Below are 14,142 nucleotides of genomic sequence, written 5' to 3' on the forward strand. Positions count from 1 at the left end.
CCATGACAGCACAACGGGAGAGAGGGGATCCGCCCTTCAGGGACAGGAAACCTACAGACATAAAAAGGGCGGCACCTCTCTCCCACGTCAGTTGTTTCCAGAGCATGAGAGGACCACCTTGGTTAATAACACAGATGCAGTATATACATGAATACTTTTTATTATGCAAGTGAACATAAACTTTAACTCAAGATTAACAGGGTGTTGCATCATCCAAAAATATAGGGTAGGGAATCTAAGGGTGCTGTCATGGCTCCTGAAAAAACACTGCTACCAGGTGAGTAGCGTACGTATTTATTCAGTCGCCATGACAGCACAACGAGAGACTTTCAGAGACGAAAGATTTAGGGGGGGATAATAGCTTCTAGCACTCTTCTCCCAAACGTAAGGTCTGAGGAACTACCCAGATCTAATCTGTAATGTCTAAGAAAGGTAGAAGGGGAAGACCATGTGGCCGCCTTACATATGTCTTCGATTGACACTTCTGACCTCTCCGCCCAGGAAGATGCCATGGCTCGCGTGGAGTGTGCCTTTATACCATCTGGAACTTCGTTGCCACCTGCGGTATAAGCGAGAGAGATTGCCTCCCTAATCCATCTGGCTAGAGTGTTTTTAGATACTCTAAGACCTTTCCTTACCCCTTGATAGGCTACAAATAAAGAGTTATCTTTTTTCCAGGAATCTGAAACTGTAATATATCTAAGGAGGCATCTCCTCACATCTAAGCAATGGAATTTACGTTCTTTATCGTTAGTAGGATTGGAGCAAAAGGAGGGAAGGACTACCTCCTGAACCCTGTGAAATTTAGACGCAACTTTAGGCAGATATAGGGGATCGGGTTTTAATATGACCCTATCCTCCCTAACTTGCATGTATGGTGGATGTCTGGAGAGTGCCTGTAGATCACTAACCCTCCTAGCAGATGTGAGAGCAACTAACAGGGCTGTTTTGATTGACAGGATCTTCACAGGAATAGTATCAATGGGCTCGAATGGGGCTTGCGTCAGGGCTGAGAGTACCAAATTTAGGTCCCATGGGACTAACCTTTGTTTAATAATTGGTCTAGACCTGGTGACTGCTTTAAAGAATCTAGCAATCCAGTGATTACTGGCTAAATTAAGATTATATAACGCTCCCAGCGCTGACACCTGAACTCTAAGAGTACTTGTGGCCAAGCCCATTTCCAGGCCTTTTTGTAAAAATTCAAGAACCTGGTTAATACATGGTTCTTGGTCAATTTGAGCCCCTGAAAAAGATAAAAATTTTCTCCATACTCTCACATAAATGCCCGTTGTAGATGGTTTTCTACTTTTAAGGAGAGTATTAACCAGATTCTGAGAGAATCCTTTCCCCCTCAGTAAGGACCTCTCAAGTTCCATGCCGCTAGGTGTAAGTTGGCTACTTGAGGATGGAGGATTGGTCCCTGGGAGAGCAGATCTGGTAGCTCTGGAAGAATCCATGGTTGGCAGACAGACATCTTTCTCAGCCAAGGAAACCAAGCCCTCTTGGGCCAAAATGGAGCTACCAAGATTACCCGGGCCTTGTCCTCCCGAATCTTCCTCAGGACTAGGGGAATTAGATTTAGAGGGGGAAAAGCATACGCGAGCCTGAAGTGCCAAGATATCAGCAGAGCGTCCACAGCGTATGGGTTGTCTTTTGGATTTAGGGAGCAGAATTGATGTAATTTTTTGTTCCCTCTGTTGGCAAAAAGGTCTATCTCCGGACAACCCCATAACTGGATGATCTGACTGAAAATGGCTGGATTTAACGACCACTCCCCCTGTCTGAGAATGTTGCGGCTTAGATAGTCGGCTTTGGTGTTGATACTTCCTTTTATATGAAGCGCCGTCAGGGAGAGAAGATGTACTTCGGCCACCTGAAAGATATGATTTGCGACCTCCATCAATGTACTGGATCGCGTGCCACCTTGACGATTAATGTAGGCCACAGTTACCCGATTGTCTGACAAAAGCCTGACGTGTCGACCCTGTAGGGGTACAAGGAATCTATTTAAGGCATGTTTTACTGCCAACAGTTCTTTCAAGTTGGAGGAAGAGTCCTGTTCAGACAGAGACCATAGTCCCTGAATCCAATCCTCCCCTAAGTGAGCCCCCCACCCTTTGGGGCTAGCGTCCGTAGTCAGCACCCTAGATATGTGATTTATCCAAGGGACCCCCCTGTGTAAATTCGAAGTGTGAGTCCACCAACCAAGCGAATGTACAGTCTCCGCAGAAAGTGTGAATTTACTGTCGAGGTGAGCATTTAGGCGACGGGAAATGTGTAACACGTCCCACTGTAAAGCCCTCGTGTGGAACTGTGCCCAGAGAACTGCCGGGATGCAGGACGTAAGAGAGCCCAAGATTGACATCGCACCCCTGACTGATACTAAGGGATTATTTATTGCCCTGGTGACCAAATGCTTAATCTTCGCAACCTTTGTGTCCGGCAGGCGACATTCCTGCTGACTAGAGTCTATAACATATCCCAGGAATTCTTGTACTTTTAGGGGCTGAAGGCGCGATTTTTTTATATTGATCATCCAGCCCAATTTGTGTAACGCATCCATAACTTTCTGTAGTTGGTCTGAGCAATGCGACTCAGAATGACCCACAATTAGCAAATCATCCAGGTACGGGACTATTAATATATCCTGTTCATGCAAGTGCGCCATAACCTCCACCATGATTTTTGTGAACACCCTGGGTGCAACTGCGACTCCGAACGGAAGTGCCTGATATTGAAAGTGTTCTACTGTGCCAGCTAGTGAGACCGCCACCCTAAGAAATCTCTGATGATCAATATGAATTGGTACATGGTAATAGGCGTCTTTGAGATCTAAGACAACCATAAAACAGTGGTGAAAGAGTAATTTTATTGCTGTCTTAACCGACTCCATTTTGAAGGAGGGTATGAACAGAAAATTATTCAGGCCTTTTAAATTAATAATGGTGCGATATGAACCATCAGGTTTTTTGACCAGGAACAGAGGGGAATAAAACCCCCTACCTTCCTCGCCTGCAGGGACTCTGACTAGAACATTCTTCTGTTGGAGCTCCCGGACCTCAGACTCTAGTGCCAACTGCTCTGTAGAGGAGGAACGAACAGGTGTTAACATAAATTTGTCCCGAGGAGTATGGTGGAAGTCTAAGGTTAGGCCTTTCTCCACAATGCCTAGAATCCATGGATTGTTTGTAATCTGCACCCAGGCTGGGTAGAAGGCCGAAAGCCTACCCCCCACCTGGTCCGCTAGTCATTGTGGTTTCTTAACCTCTCGTGAAGGATTAAACATAAATCCTCTACCCCTTCTTCTGCTGTTGTCATATCTAGTAGATTCTCTGTTGGAGTCTCTATATGGTCTTCTGCGGTTGGACCATCCTCTATTATAGTCCCGTCTGTAGAAGGGTCTTCCTAGGAAGGGAAAGCGTTTTTTACTATCCCCTGCTTTTTCCAATAGCTCGTCTAGGACTGGTCCGAACAAGTGACCCCCTTCACAAGGAATGCTACATAATTTTGTTCTAGCTTGTAAGTCCCCTGGCCAGCATTTTATCCATAGTGCTCTCCTGGCTGCATTGGATAATGCCGAGGACCTGGCGGCCAACCTGACCGAATCTGCTGAAGCATCTGAGAGGAAGGCTGCGGCATCCTGGATTGTGGACATAGAGGACAATATTTCCGACCTAGGGACTTTATCTCTGAGCTGATCTTCGAGGTGACCCAACCAAACCATCAAGGATCGAGCGGTACAAGTGGCTGCAATGGCTGGCCTCAGAGACCCTGCTGAAGTCTCCCAAGCTCCCTTAAGGAAGATGTCGGCTTTCCTATCTAACGGGTCTTTCAAATTTCCCAAGTCGTCGAAGGGGAGAGACGACTTTTTGCATGCCTTAGCGACTGCCCCAGCTTGCCGCATTAAATACCCCCAAGGTACCGCCCCCGGATGGGGGCCAGCAGGGAATCCCAGGTGGCCATTAAACCGTCTGCCGCTGTGCTGCGCTACCCCTCCCTGAAGCCCAGACTGATCCCGCAGCTGGGCGCCGCCATTAGCCGGAGATGACGCTACTGCGCATGCCCAGCCGCGTCATCCGGCCGCGCCGCCCGCCGCATCATTCGGACACGCTTCCTTTCTGGTTTCTTCCATTCTTTTGAGATTAACGATTTGATCTTGTCAATCACTGGAAAGGCTCTTCGGGATTTTCGCTCAATACCCCTGAACATAACATCCTGAATGGAACATTCCGATTGGGTATTTGGTATAGAGATCCGTGCCTCCTTAGCTCCACCAGCGCGGCTACTGCTTTGACCAGATGGTTAACCCTTTCTAGGGACAAACAGGTGCCACTAGACCGACGCTGGGAGCTTCTACGAGGCTTACCCCCTTCAGGACGCAGCGGCGGCGCCAAGCCGACACGCGGACCAGGACGCCAGCAAACCCCCCGGACCAATGCCACGTCCCCGCCCGGACCAGCCATGACTCCCGGGACCCTGAGTAGCCAAGCACCTCCATAGGTATGTGCGGTTGCCTGAGAAGCTAGCCTATCAGAGGCTGCTTCCTCCTGCTGTCACCTACACCGCGCAGTGCCCCTGCCGTGTGGTGCTTCCTGCCCCCTGGACGGGCCGAGGTAGGGGACCCCCGCTACCTGTACCGGGCCGCCAGGAGTGGGGAGTCTTCTTACTTCGACCCTCTTGTCAGGGCCTGTCTGCAAGAGGTTCCGCTGTCAGGGACAGGAAACCAAACTGACGTGGGAGAGAGGTGCCGCCCTTTTTATGTCTGTAGGTTTCCTGTCCCTGAAGGGCGGATCCCCTCTCTCCCGTTGTGCTGTCATGGCGACTGAATAAATCGGTGATTCGATGTCTTATTCCAGAAAAACCCACGTTTTTCTTAAAAGGGAACCTGTCAGCAGGATTGTGCACAGTAACCTACAAACAGTGTCAGGTCGGCGCCGTTGTACTGATTAAAATGATACCTTGGTTGATGAAATCCGTCTTGTGGTTGTTGTTATATCTTTATTTTCAGCTTTGAGTTAAGGTACCGTCACACTAGACGATATCGCTAGCGATCCGTGACGTTGCAGCGTCCTCGCTAGCGATATCGTCCAGTGTGACAGGCAGCAGCGATCAGGCCCCTGCTGTGCTGTCGCTGGTCGGGGAAGAAAGTCCAGAACTTTATTTGGTCGCTGGACTCCACGCAGACATCGCTGAATCGGCGTGTGTGACACCGATTCAGCGATGTCTTCACTGGTAACCAGGGTAAACATCGGGTAACTATGTTTACCCTGGTTACCGTCCTAAAAGTTAAAAAAAAAAAAACAGTACATACTTACCTACCGCTGTCTGTCCTCCAGCGCTGTGCTCTGCTCTCCTCCTGTACTGGCTGTGAGCGTCGGTCAGCCGGAAAGCAGAGCGGTGACGTCACCGCTCTGCTTTCCGGCCGCTGTGCTCACAGCCAGTACAGGAGGAGCGCAGAGCACAGCGCTGGAGGACAGACAGCGGTAGGTAAGTATGTACTGTTTGTTTTTTTTTTACTTTTAGGATGGTAACCAGGGTAAACATCGGGTTACTAAGCGCGGCCCTGCGCTTAGTTACCCGATGTTTACCCTGGTTACCGGCATCGTTGGTCGCTGGAGAGCTGTCTGTGTGACAGCTCTCCAGCGACCAAACAGCGATGCTGCAGCGATCCGGATCGTTGTCGGTATCGCTGCAGCGTCGCTTAGTGTGACGGTACCTTTAATGATCTGCTCGTGCTGTGCGGCGGCCTGTGGGGGGTCTTCATGTGGTGCTCTGATTAGGTATTCATGTGTATGGGCCTATGACAGGTCACTGATCCCTCACTGACCTGCCTCCTAGTTTACATACTGATTATGTATTGGAAAAAAAAATCACCTTCTGTAGGCAGCGCAGATGCTGCAGCATGATCACCTCTACATTGTGCATTAAATTGTTTTATTTAGTCATATACAAGGATTATGAAAAAAAAAAATCTTTCTACAAGTGGCGACGGCCGTGCCTGTGCAGTAGAATCTAGTGGCGATCTGATAGACGCTACTGCGCAGGCGTGGCGAGTGCCATTTTGAGAAAGATTTGTTTTTTCCAATATCTATATCAGTACAAAAACTAGGGGGCAGGTCAGTGAGGGATCACTGACCTGTCAGCAGTCATCGGTATGAATAGCTAAGCAGAGTACCACATGAAGACCCCCACAGGCCGCCCCGAGGCATGAGCATTTCGTTAACTCAAAACTGAAAATAAAGATTACACAACAACCACAAGACGGATTTCATCAACCAAGGTATCATATGAATCAGTATAACGGCGCCGACCTGACACTGTGTTGATTACTGTGCACAATCCTGCTGACAGGTGCCCTTTAATATGTAAATGAGCTGTTACGATCTCTGGGCCGGACACTGATCTCCCTGATAATCTGACTCCAGAACTTATTGTAAATAAAAAAAAAAAAAAAACTATTTTGTATGCAAATGAGGGGGCTCTGCTGCACCTTTGGTGTGGGCAAGGAAGGGCTCAGTGCACTGTCTCGCCCCCTCAATTTGCATACTTAGAATTATAATATCTTGATTGAATTTTTAGCAAGCAAGCCCTGTCAATCAGCGGCTCTGCAAAGATATTGCAGTAGCACTGAGATTGTGTTAGGCTACTTTCACACTGGCGTTTTTTCAAATACGTCGCAATGCGTCGTTTAGGGGAAAAAATGCATCCTGCAAAGTTGTCTGCAGGATGCGTTTTTGCCCCATAGACTAACATTAGCGACGCATTGACACACGTTGCAACCGCGTGTGTGCGACGGTTGCGTCGTGTTGTGGCGGTCCGCTGGGAGAAAAAAAAGTTACATGTAACGTTTTTTGCGGTTGACGGTCCGCTTTTTCCGACCGCACATGCGTGGCCGGAACTCCACCCCCATCTCCCCGCACCTCACAATGGGGCAGCGGATGCGCTGGAAAAATGCATCCGCTGCCCCCGTTGTGCGGCGCATTCACTGCTAGCGTCGGTAACCTCGGCCCGACGAACTGCGACGGGCCGAGCCCGACGCTTGTATGAAAGAAGCCTTATTGTTGGCACTAAATAATGGCCACTGCTCGGTACTGTACTGAGGACAAGAGCCAGTGACGAGATTCTGTGTTATCTGAGGAAAGCATGAGGTAGGGGTTAAAACACAGATTTCAAAAATGTGTCTCTTATCAGGCTCTGTGTTATTGTTTACTTACAATTAAGGTTTTATCACCAGGTGATTATCATTGCCTGGACTACATGGCACAGGCACTTTCTAGACCGACCATGGCCCCTCCTGTGATAAGCTGCTCACTGTCAATAGACAATGTACATACACACCCTGGTGTGGGCGGGATTAGCTCTTTGAGCTCTGCTACATGCTGCATCTATGAACACTGATTGTGTCACAGCTGCTGCACCCAGTAATGTAAGTGATACACCATTGGACTCAGCTTCTCTTTTCCTACATCGGACTGCTCTCAGAAGAGGTACCAAAAACCTGCTGACAGATTCCCTTTAACTTCCCAAAGAGATGACAGTCTGCTTTCCTTTACATCATAGGTTAAAGTGAAAGTATTGTGATGGAGCTTTTGGATTCTTTTGAAAGGTTTAAAAGTTTGTGGTTGAGTCTAGCACAGAAGAAATGAACCACATTTAGAAAATAGGCAACTGTAACGTAATTCAAGTTACGCCTAATCGTTTTACCATGCAAATGTCTCACACGTCGGTCTCAAAAACACTTCTAATTGAAAAAAGTCAAAGACTTACAATCCAGAAGGCAGAGTAGTAAGAGTTACACCAGCCACAACTTCTACAGCTTGGACAAGCACGACATCAGAAAGTGCTGAAAGTATCCATGTCCCAAACAAATATGACTGCAATAAAAACACACAACATTTATTGTACTACAAAATAACAAACTTGAGCCAAAGAGGGGAAAAAAAGTGTCAAAACTGACATTTCACTGCACTAAAAGAAAGTGACACCTACCCACTCCATGGCTGACAATCTCTACAAGAAACATTTTGCCATGGTGGCTCGGTGTCACCCAGGTGCTTTAGGCCATGAAATGCAAACTACATAGAAGTGATCAATGGATTAATAAGATATATATTAATTATATCGCTTATATAAAGATTACAAAACAACGACTTACGGTAAATTTCTGACTGCCAAATCTTCTCTCTAATGTCCTAAAATTGTAGATCAGTAAACTGCAACAGAAGGTGTCCTTCAAATCAAGACACACTATCCTCCCCGAGACCAGCTTCCAGACCTGAAATATGAAGGAAGAGCTGACATTTGTAGTGCCTAGCGGTGTTCTCCAGGTGGTAACTTTAGGAAAATGTACCAGGACATGAGGTCACAGTGTACGGCTATCATTTTACCAACAAGCTGAGGAATTAGGTCAGTAAATCACTTTCATATGTCACAAGAGAAAAATATTTTATAATAGGTTTTACGCCCAATTATCAATACAGAAAAGAACCGTGAGGCCATGGCGGGTCCCATGGCATGCGTCGTATATAGGACATCGGGGGAATTCTTTTCTTTAAGGTAGAAGAAACCATAATTCTGGCTTAATTTGTGCAAATAAACTGTCATTCATGACTTTCCAATAAGTGGCGACAGACTAGCTGAAAAGGGCTTTCCAGAAGAGTGGCATGTTTTAATAAGTGACAATATGTATCAAAATTTGGGCACAAAAGTACGTCAACTAATAGGTGGTGTAAAGTTAAACAGGACAGTCTTAAAATGTTAAAGATTTACCAAACAGCATGAACCACTACAGTAAAACTGGCTACTTTGAAGACGTACTAGTCTAACCCCCCCATACCTCGTTAGATAGCGGTTGGCTGATCGTTTTGCCAGCTGCTACCTTGGCCATCCCACCTATTCACAATAGCACTCCTGTGTTGCCTTAAAAAAAAAAAGCTGCTGCCAGATAACATTGGCGGCAGCATATTTCAGGGAGAACAAGAGAGGATTCCAAAATCAGACATGCCAAATTCTTAACCACGTCGGCAATCATCTGTATCCCATATGTATTATACAATGTTGATGGGTTTAGCTGTAAATCAATAACTTCAATAGGAGTTTCACAGGTTTACATTGGGAAAGCATATAGCAGTCATAACACACTGTGTGGGTCAACACAGCCTGAGAACACGGCAGTCGGTAGATATTTAAAGGGAATCTGTCACCTCATTTTGGCCCTATAAGCTGCGGCCACCGGCATTAGGGGCTTATCTACATACAGCATTCTGGAATGCTGTAGAAAAGCCCCCAATGTAACCTGAAAAAAGAGAAAAACAAGTTAGGCTACTTTCACACTAGCGTTAACTGCAATCCGCCGCAATGCGTTGTTTTGCAGAATTTGCTTGCAGGATGCGTTTTTTCCCCATAGACTTGTATTGACGACGCATTGCGACGGATTGCCACACGTCGCATCCGTCGTGTGACGGATGCGTCGTGCTTCTGCGGACCGTCGGGAGCAAAAAACGCTACATGTAACGTTTTTTGCTCCTGACGGACCGCTTTTTCCGACCGCACATGCGCGGCCGGAACTCCACCCCCACCTTACAATGGGGCAGCGGATGCGCCGGAGAAATGCATCCGCTGCCTCCGTTGTGCAATGCGTAAAACGCTAACGTCGGAATCTCTCCCCGACGCATTGCGACGGGGAGATTCCGATGCTAGTGTGAAAGTAGCCTTAGATTATACTCACCCAGGGGCGGTCCTGCTGCGGTCCGGTCCGATGGGCGTCACGGTCCGGGTCCGGTGCCTCCCATCGTCATACGATGACATCCTCTCCCTTGCTTCTGTTGCGGCTCCTGCACAGGCGTACTGATTTGCCCTGTTGAGGGCAGAGCAAAGTACTGCAGTGCGCAGGCACCGGGCCTCTCTGACCTTTCCTGGCACCAGCGCACTGCAGTACTGTGCTCTACTGTTAACAGGGCAGATAAGTATGCCTGCGCCGGAGCCGCGACAGGAAGCAAAGAAGAGGACGTCATCGTATGAAGATGGGAGGCCCCGGACCGCGACGCCCATCGGACCGGACCACACCGGGACCGCCCCTGGGTGAGTATAATCTAACTTATTTTTCTTATCTTCCACGTTACATCGGGGGATTATCTACAGCATTATAGAATGCTGTAGATAAGCCCCTAATGGTGGTGGCTGCAGTTTATAGGGCCAAAATGCAGTGACAGATTCCCTTTAAATACACGAATATTACATTACTAGATGGTGGCCCGATTCCAACGCATCGGGTATTCTAGAATATGCATGTCCACGTAGTATATTGCCCAGCGACTTAGTATATTGCCCAGTCACGTAGTATATTGCCCAGCCACGTAGTATATTGCCCAGCCACGTAGCATATTGCCCAGCCACGTAGTATATTGTCCAGCCACGTAGTATATTGTCCAGCCACGTAGTATATTGCACAGCGACAGAGTATACAGCACAGAGCTATGTAGTATACAGACTTAAAATAAAAAATAAACATATACTCACCCTCCTTTGAAATCCTGGCCCTGTGTGCGGTGAACGCGGCAGCTGCCGGTCCCAGGGTTGGTATTGGCGCAGGACCTGTGATGACGTCGCGGTCACATGACCGTGACGTCATGGCAGGTCCTTGTCGCATACCATCCTTTCCACCGGAACCTGCCACTTGCATAGGCAGCATCAATAGTAAAAAAGTTGGTCACAGGGTTAATAGCAGCGTTAATGGAGTGCGTTACACCGCGGCATAACGCGGTCCATTAGCGCTGCCATTAACCCTGTGTGAGCGCTGACTGGAGTACGGAGCGGGCACTGTCTGCGGGGAGGAAGGAGCGGCCATGTTGCCGCCGGACTGCGCCCGTCGCTGATTGGTTGTGGCAATGGTCGTGGGCGTTTTGCCACGACCAATCAGCGACTTGGATTCCATGACAGACAGAGGCCGCGACCAATGAATATCCGTGACAGACAGACAGAAAGACAGACAGACAGACAGACAGACGGAAGTGGCCCTTAGACAATTATATAGTAGATATACACAGTGACAGGATTCAATGTTTAGGCACATTTTTTTCTAGGAGTTCTTCTGTAAAGTAGCAAGAACATAATCCGCCCCATGGACATTATGCTACTCAACATGTTTTAACATTTTTTCCAGGTCTGTAAATGCGATTTGTATGCTGGTTAGTGCTTAGATTTGCATTTACACAATTAGCAATTTGAAATAAAAAACACTTCTATCCTGAAAAACCTTCTTTCAATTTTGCTTCTGAGAACTACCATGAAAAGAATAAAAATAGGAAATGAAAGCAATGATTACAGGCAGGGCTAGTAGCGTTCGATAAGGCAGTGTGCAATAGTGTTCAGAGCCTTTTGATTTATGTATTATGGTTGCTTATATAGTGACAACATATTCCACAGCGCTTTACAGACTTTGCCCTCACCATTGTGAGCACATTGGGGCTCACAATCTAAACTCACTAGGAGTGTGGGAGGAAACCCTGACCAACATGGGGAGAACTTGCTTGTCCAACTTTTTTTTTTATTTCCAAATGTCTCTAAAATTTTACAATTGCTTCTTACTTACATGGAAACTTTCTTTTATTGCTTGCAAATTATAGACAAAATATGACTGCTGCTGCTGAAACAGGAATGCCAGCAGAATGGACAGTGCACCGGGGATAAGTAGAAGGCCTTTGGACAAGGGGGCTTTATCTGCAAAACAATGATAACACATTAAAAACCCCACACAAGACCATGTGAAGTACAGAAATCACTGACAATCATCACTTATTCTTCTATAATTAATATTTTATTAAATAAATACATTTTATATGGTGTGGTAGACAGGAAATGTTTCTATTGAGGCTGTGTGCCCACGTTGCGTTTTTTATGCTTTTCCGTCACGTTTTTTGCCACAGTGGAAATGCTTAAAAAATGCTTAAAACGCATTCCCATGCAATCCTATGGGATTTCACAGTTTCTGGGCCCATGCTGCGGATTTTCCCGCTGCGGAATCGCATAGCAGTAAAATCCGCAGCATGTTCATTATTTCTGCGGAATGACGGTGATTCCGCAGCCATAGGATTGCATTGAAACGCTCACTTTACGCATGTGGCTATGCCTACCATGTGTAAAGTGAGCGCTTCATGTGCGGATGGTTCCCAGGATCTGGAGGAGACTCAGGAGAGGAGACACTCCTCCAGGCCCTGGGTACAATATTCCTGTAAAAAAAAAAAAAAAAGAATTAAAATAAAAAATATGGATATACTTATGTTCTTGATGGCCCCCCGAGTCCTCCCACCTCTCAGCGGTGCACGTGGCGGCTTCCGTTCCCAGGGATGCATTGCGCGAATCACCCGAGATGACATCGCGGTCACAAGACCGTGATGTCACAAAGGTCCTTCTCGCAAAGCATCCCTAAGAACGGAACGTACCGGGAGCACCACTGAGGAGATCGGGGGCCGTCGGGAGGTGAGAATAACCATTTTTTTTTTTTTATTATTATTTTTAACATTCTATCTTTTACAATTGATGCTGCTGCATAGGCAGCATCAATAGTAAAAAGTTGGTCACACTTGTCAAGCACTTCAAATCGCTTGGAAAAGCGCAAGCATTCTGCAAGTTAAAAACGCTTGCAAAACGCTTGTGTTTTGAGGGAAAACGCATGCGAATTCCGCATGCGTTTTACCCGCGGCAGGGAGTTGCAGAAATGCTGCGGACATTTCGGCAGCATTTCTGCAACGTGGGCACATAGCCTTAAAGTCAGCCTGTTTATTGCAATCCTCATAAACCACGTCACCAGAAATTGTAAACACAGCCTTTGTGCGACAGAAGGTAAAACAAAGTAAGGCTAGTTTCACATTAGCGTTTGCATGAGCTGTGGAGGGCTGCGGACTTCCTCTGTGAAGCCCCGCCCTCGGCCGCACCTCCGCCGCTAGCTCCGCCTACTTCTGCATGCGGCCGGCATGCGGCCTTCGTACCTATCTTTAACATTAGGTACGCAGGTCGTGCCGCTGTTTGCGGATGCTTTCGCATGCGTCGTTTTGACGATGCGCAGAAAAAAAAATTGCTACAAGCTGCATCCTACGCTGGTCGCCGCATCGTCAAAACAACGCATGCGGAAGCATCCGCATATAGCGGCACGACCTGCATACCTAATGTTAAAGATAGGTACGCAGGCCGCATGCCGGCCGCATGCATAAGTAGGCGGAGCTAGCGGCGGAGGTGAGGCCTAGGGCGGGGCTTCACGGAGGAAGTCCGCAGCCCTCCGCAGCTCATGCAAACGCTAATGTGAAACCGGCCTAACAAGTCCATACAATAGTGCTGGTAGCCCACCTGGCTTAGATTCCACCTTCTATGTACTTTAGCATATTCAATCCAGGAGACTTTTAATTTCCATACATCCAGCTTCCCTAAACACAACAGCACATCTCCAGAGCTTGTACCTCCAGGCCCACATCACACTGAATGCTCAAGAAAGCAGGGTATTTATCCTCTGGACTCCTCTCACAGTGCAGCTGTTCATCCTAGCACAAAACATGGCTGATTAACCCCTCTCACCACTTAGTGTGCTGGATGATTTTTCCTAAGTTTTTACTGAAAATAACAACCTCAGTGCTACATACAAGTGATTCTCACTAAATTAGAATATCATCAAACAGTTAATTTATTACAGTTCTTCAAAAACAAAAAGTGAAACTCATATATTTATTACAAACAGAGTGATCTATTTCAAGTGTTTATTTCTGTTAATGTTGATGATTATAGCTTACAGCCAATGAAAACCCAAAAGTCATTATCTCAGTAAATTAAAATAATTAACAAACACCTGCAAAGACTTCCTAAGCGTTTAAAAAGGTCCCTTAGTCTGTTTCAGTAGGCTCCACTTCTACAATCATGGGGAAGACTGCTGACTTGACAGATGTCCAGAAGGCAGTCATTGACACACTCCACAAGGAGGGTAAGCCACAAAAGGTCATTGCTAAAGAAGCTGTCTGTTCACAGAGTGCTGTATCCAAGCATATTAATGGAAAGTTGAGTGGAAGGAAAAAAGTGTGGCAGAAAAAGGTGAACAAGCAACCGAGATTACCGCAGCCTTGAAAGGATTGTAAAGAAAAGGCCATTCAAAATTGA

At 47.0% G+C, this 14,142-nt stretch overlaps 1 protein-coding gene across 1 annotated transcript in view; it reads right to left on the reverse strand.

Moving 5' to 3' along the window:
* Positions 1–14,142, reverse strand: part of UBAC2 (UBA domain containing 2) — a 285,129-nt gene that overhangs the window by 241,129 nt on the left and 29,858 nt on the right. Inside the window, exons 3-5 of the mRNA XM_069757987.1 lie at positions 11,594–11,721; positions 8,159–8,278; positions 7,771–7,877 (exon numbers count right to left, since the gene is read on the reverse strand). Coding sequence (XP_069614088.1) covers positions 7,771–7,877; positions 8,159–8,278; positions 11,594–11,721 — 355 coding nt within the window. The remainder of the gene's footprint in view (positions 1–7,770; positions 7,878–8,158; positions 8,279–11,593; positions 11,722–14,142) is intronic.

Source organism: Ranitomeya imitator, chromosome 3 (assembly GCF_032444005.1).
Source record: "Ranitomeya imitator isolate aRanImi1 chromosome 3, aRanImi1.pri, whole genome shotgun sequence".
NCBI lineage: Eukaryota > Metazoa > Chordata > Amphibia > Anura > Dendrobatidae > Ranitomeya > Ranitomeya imitator.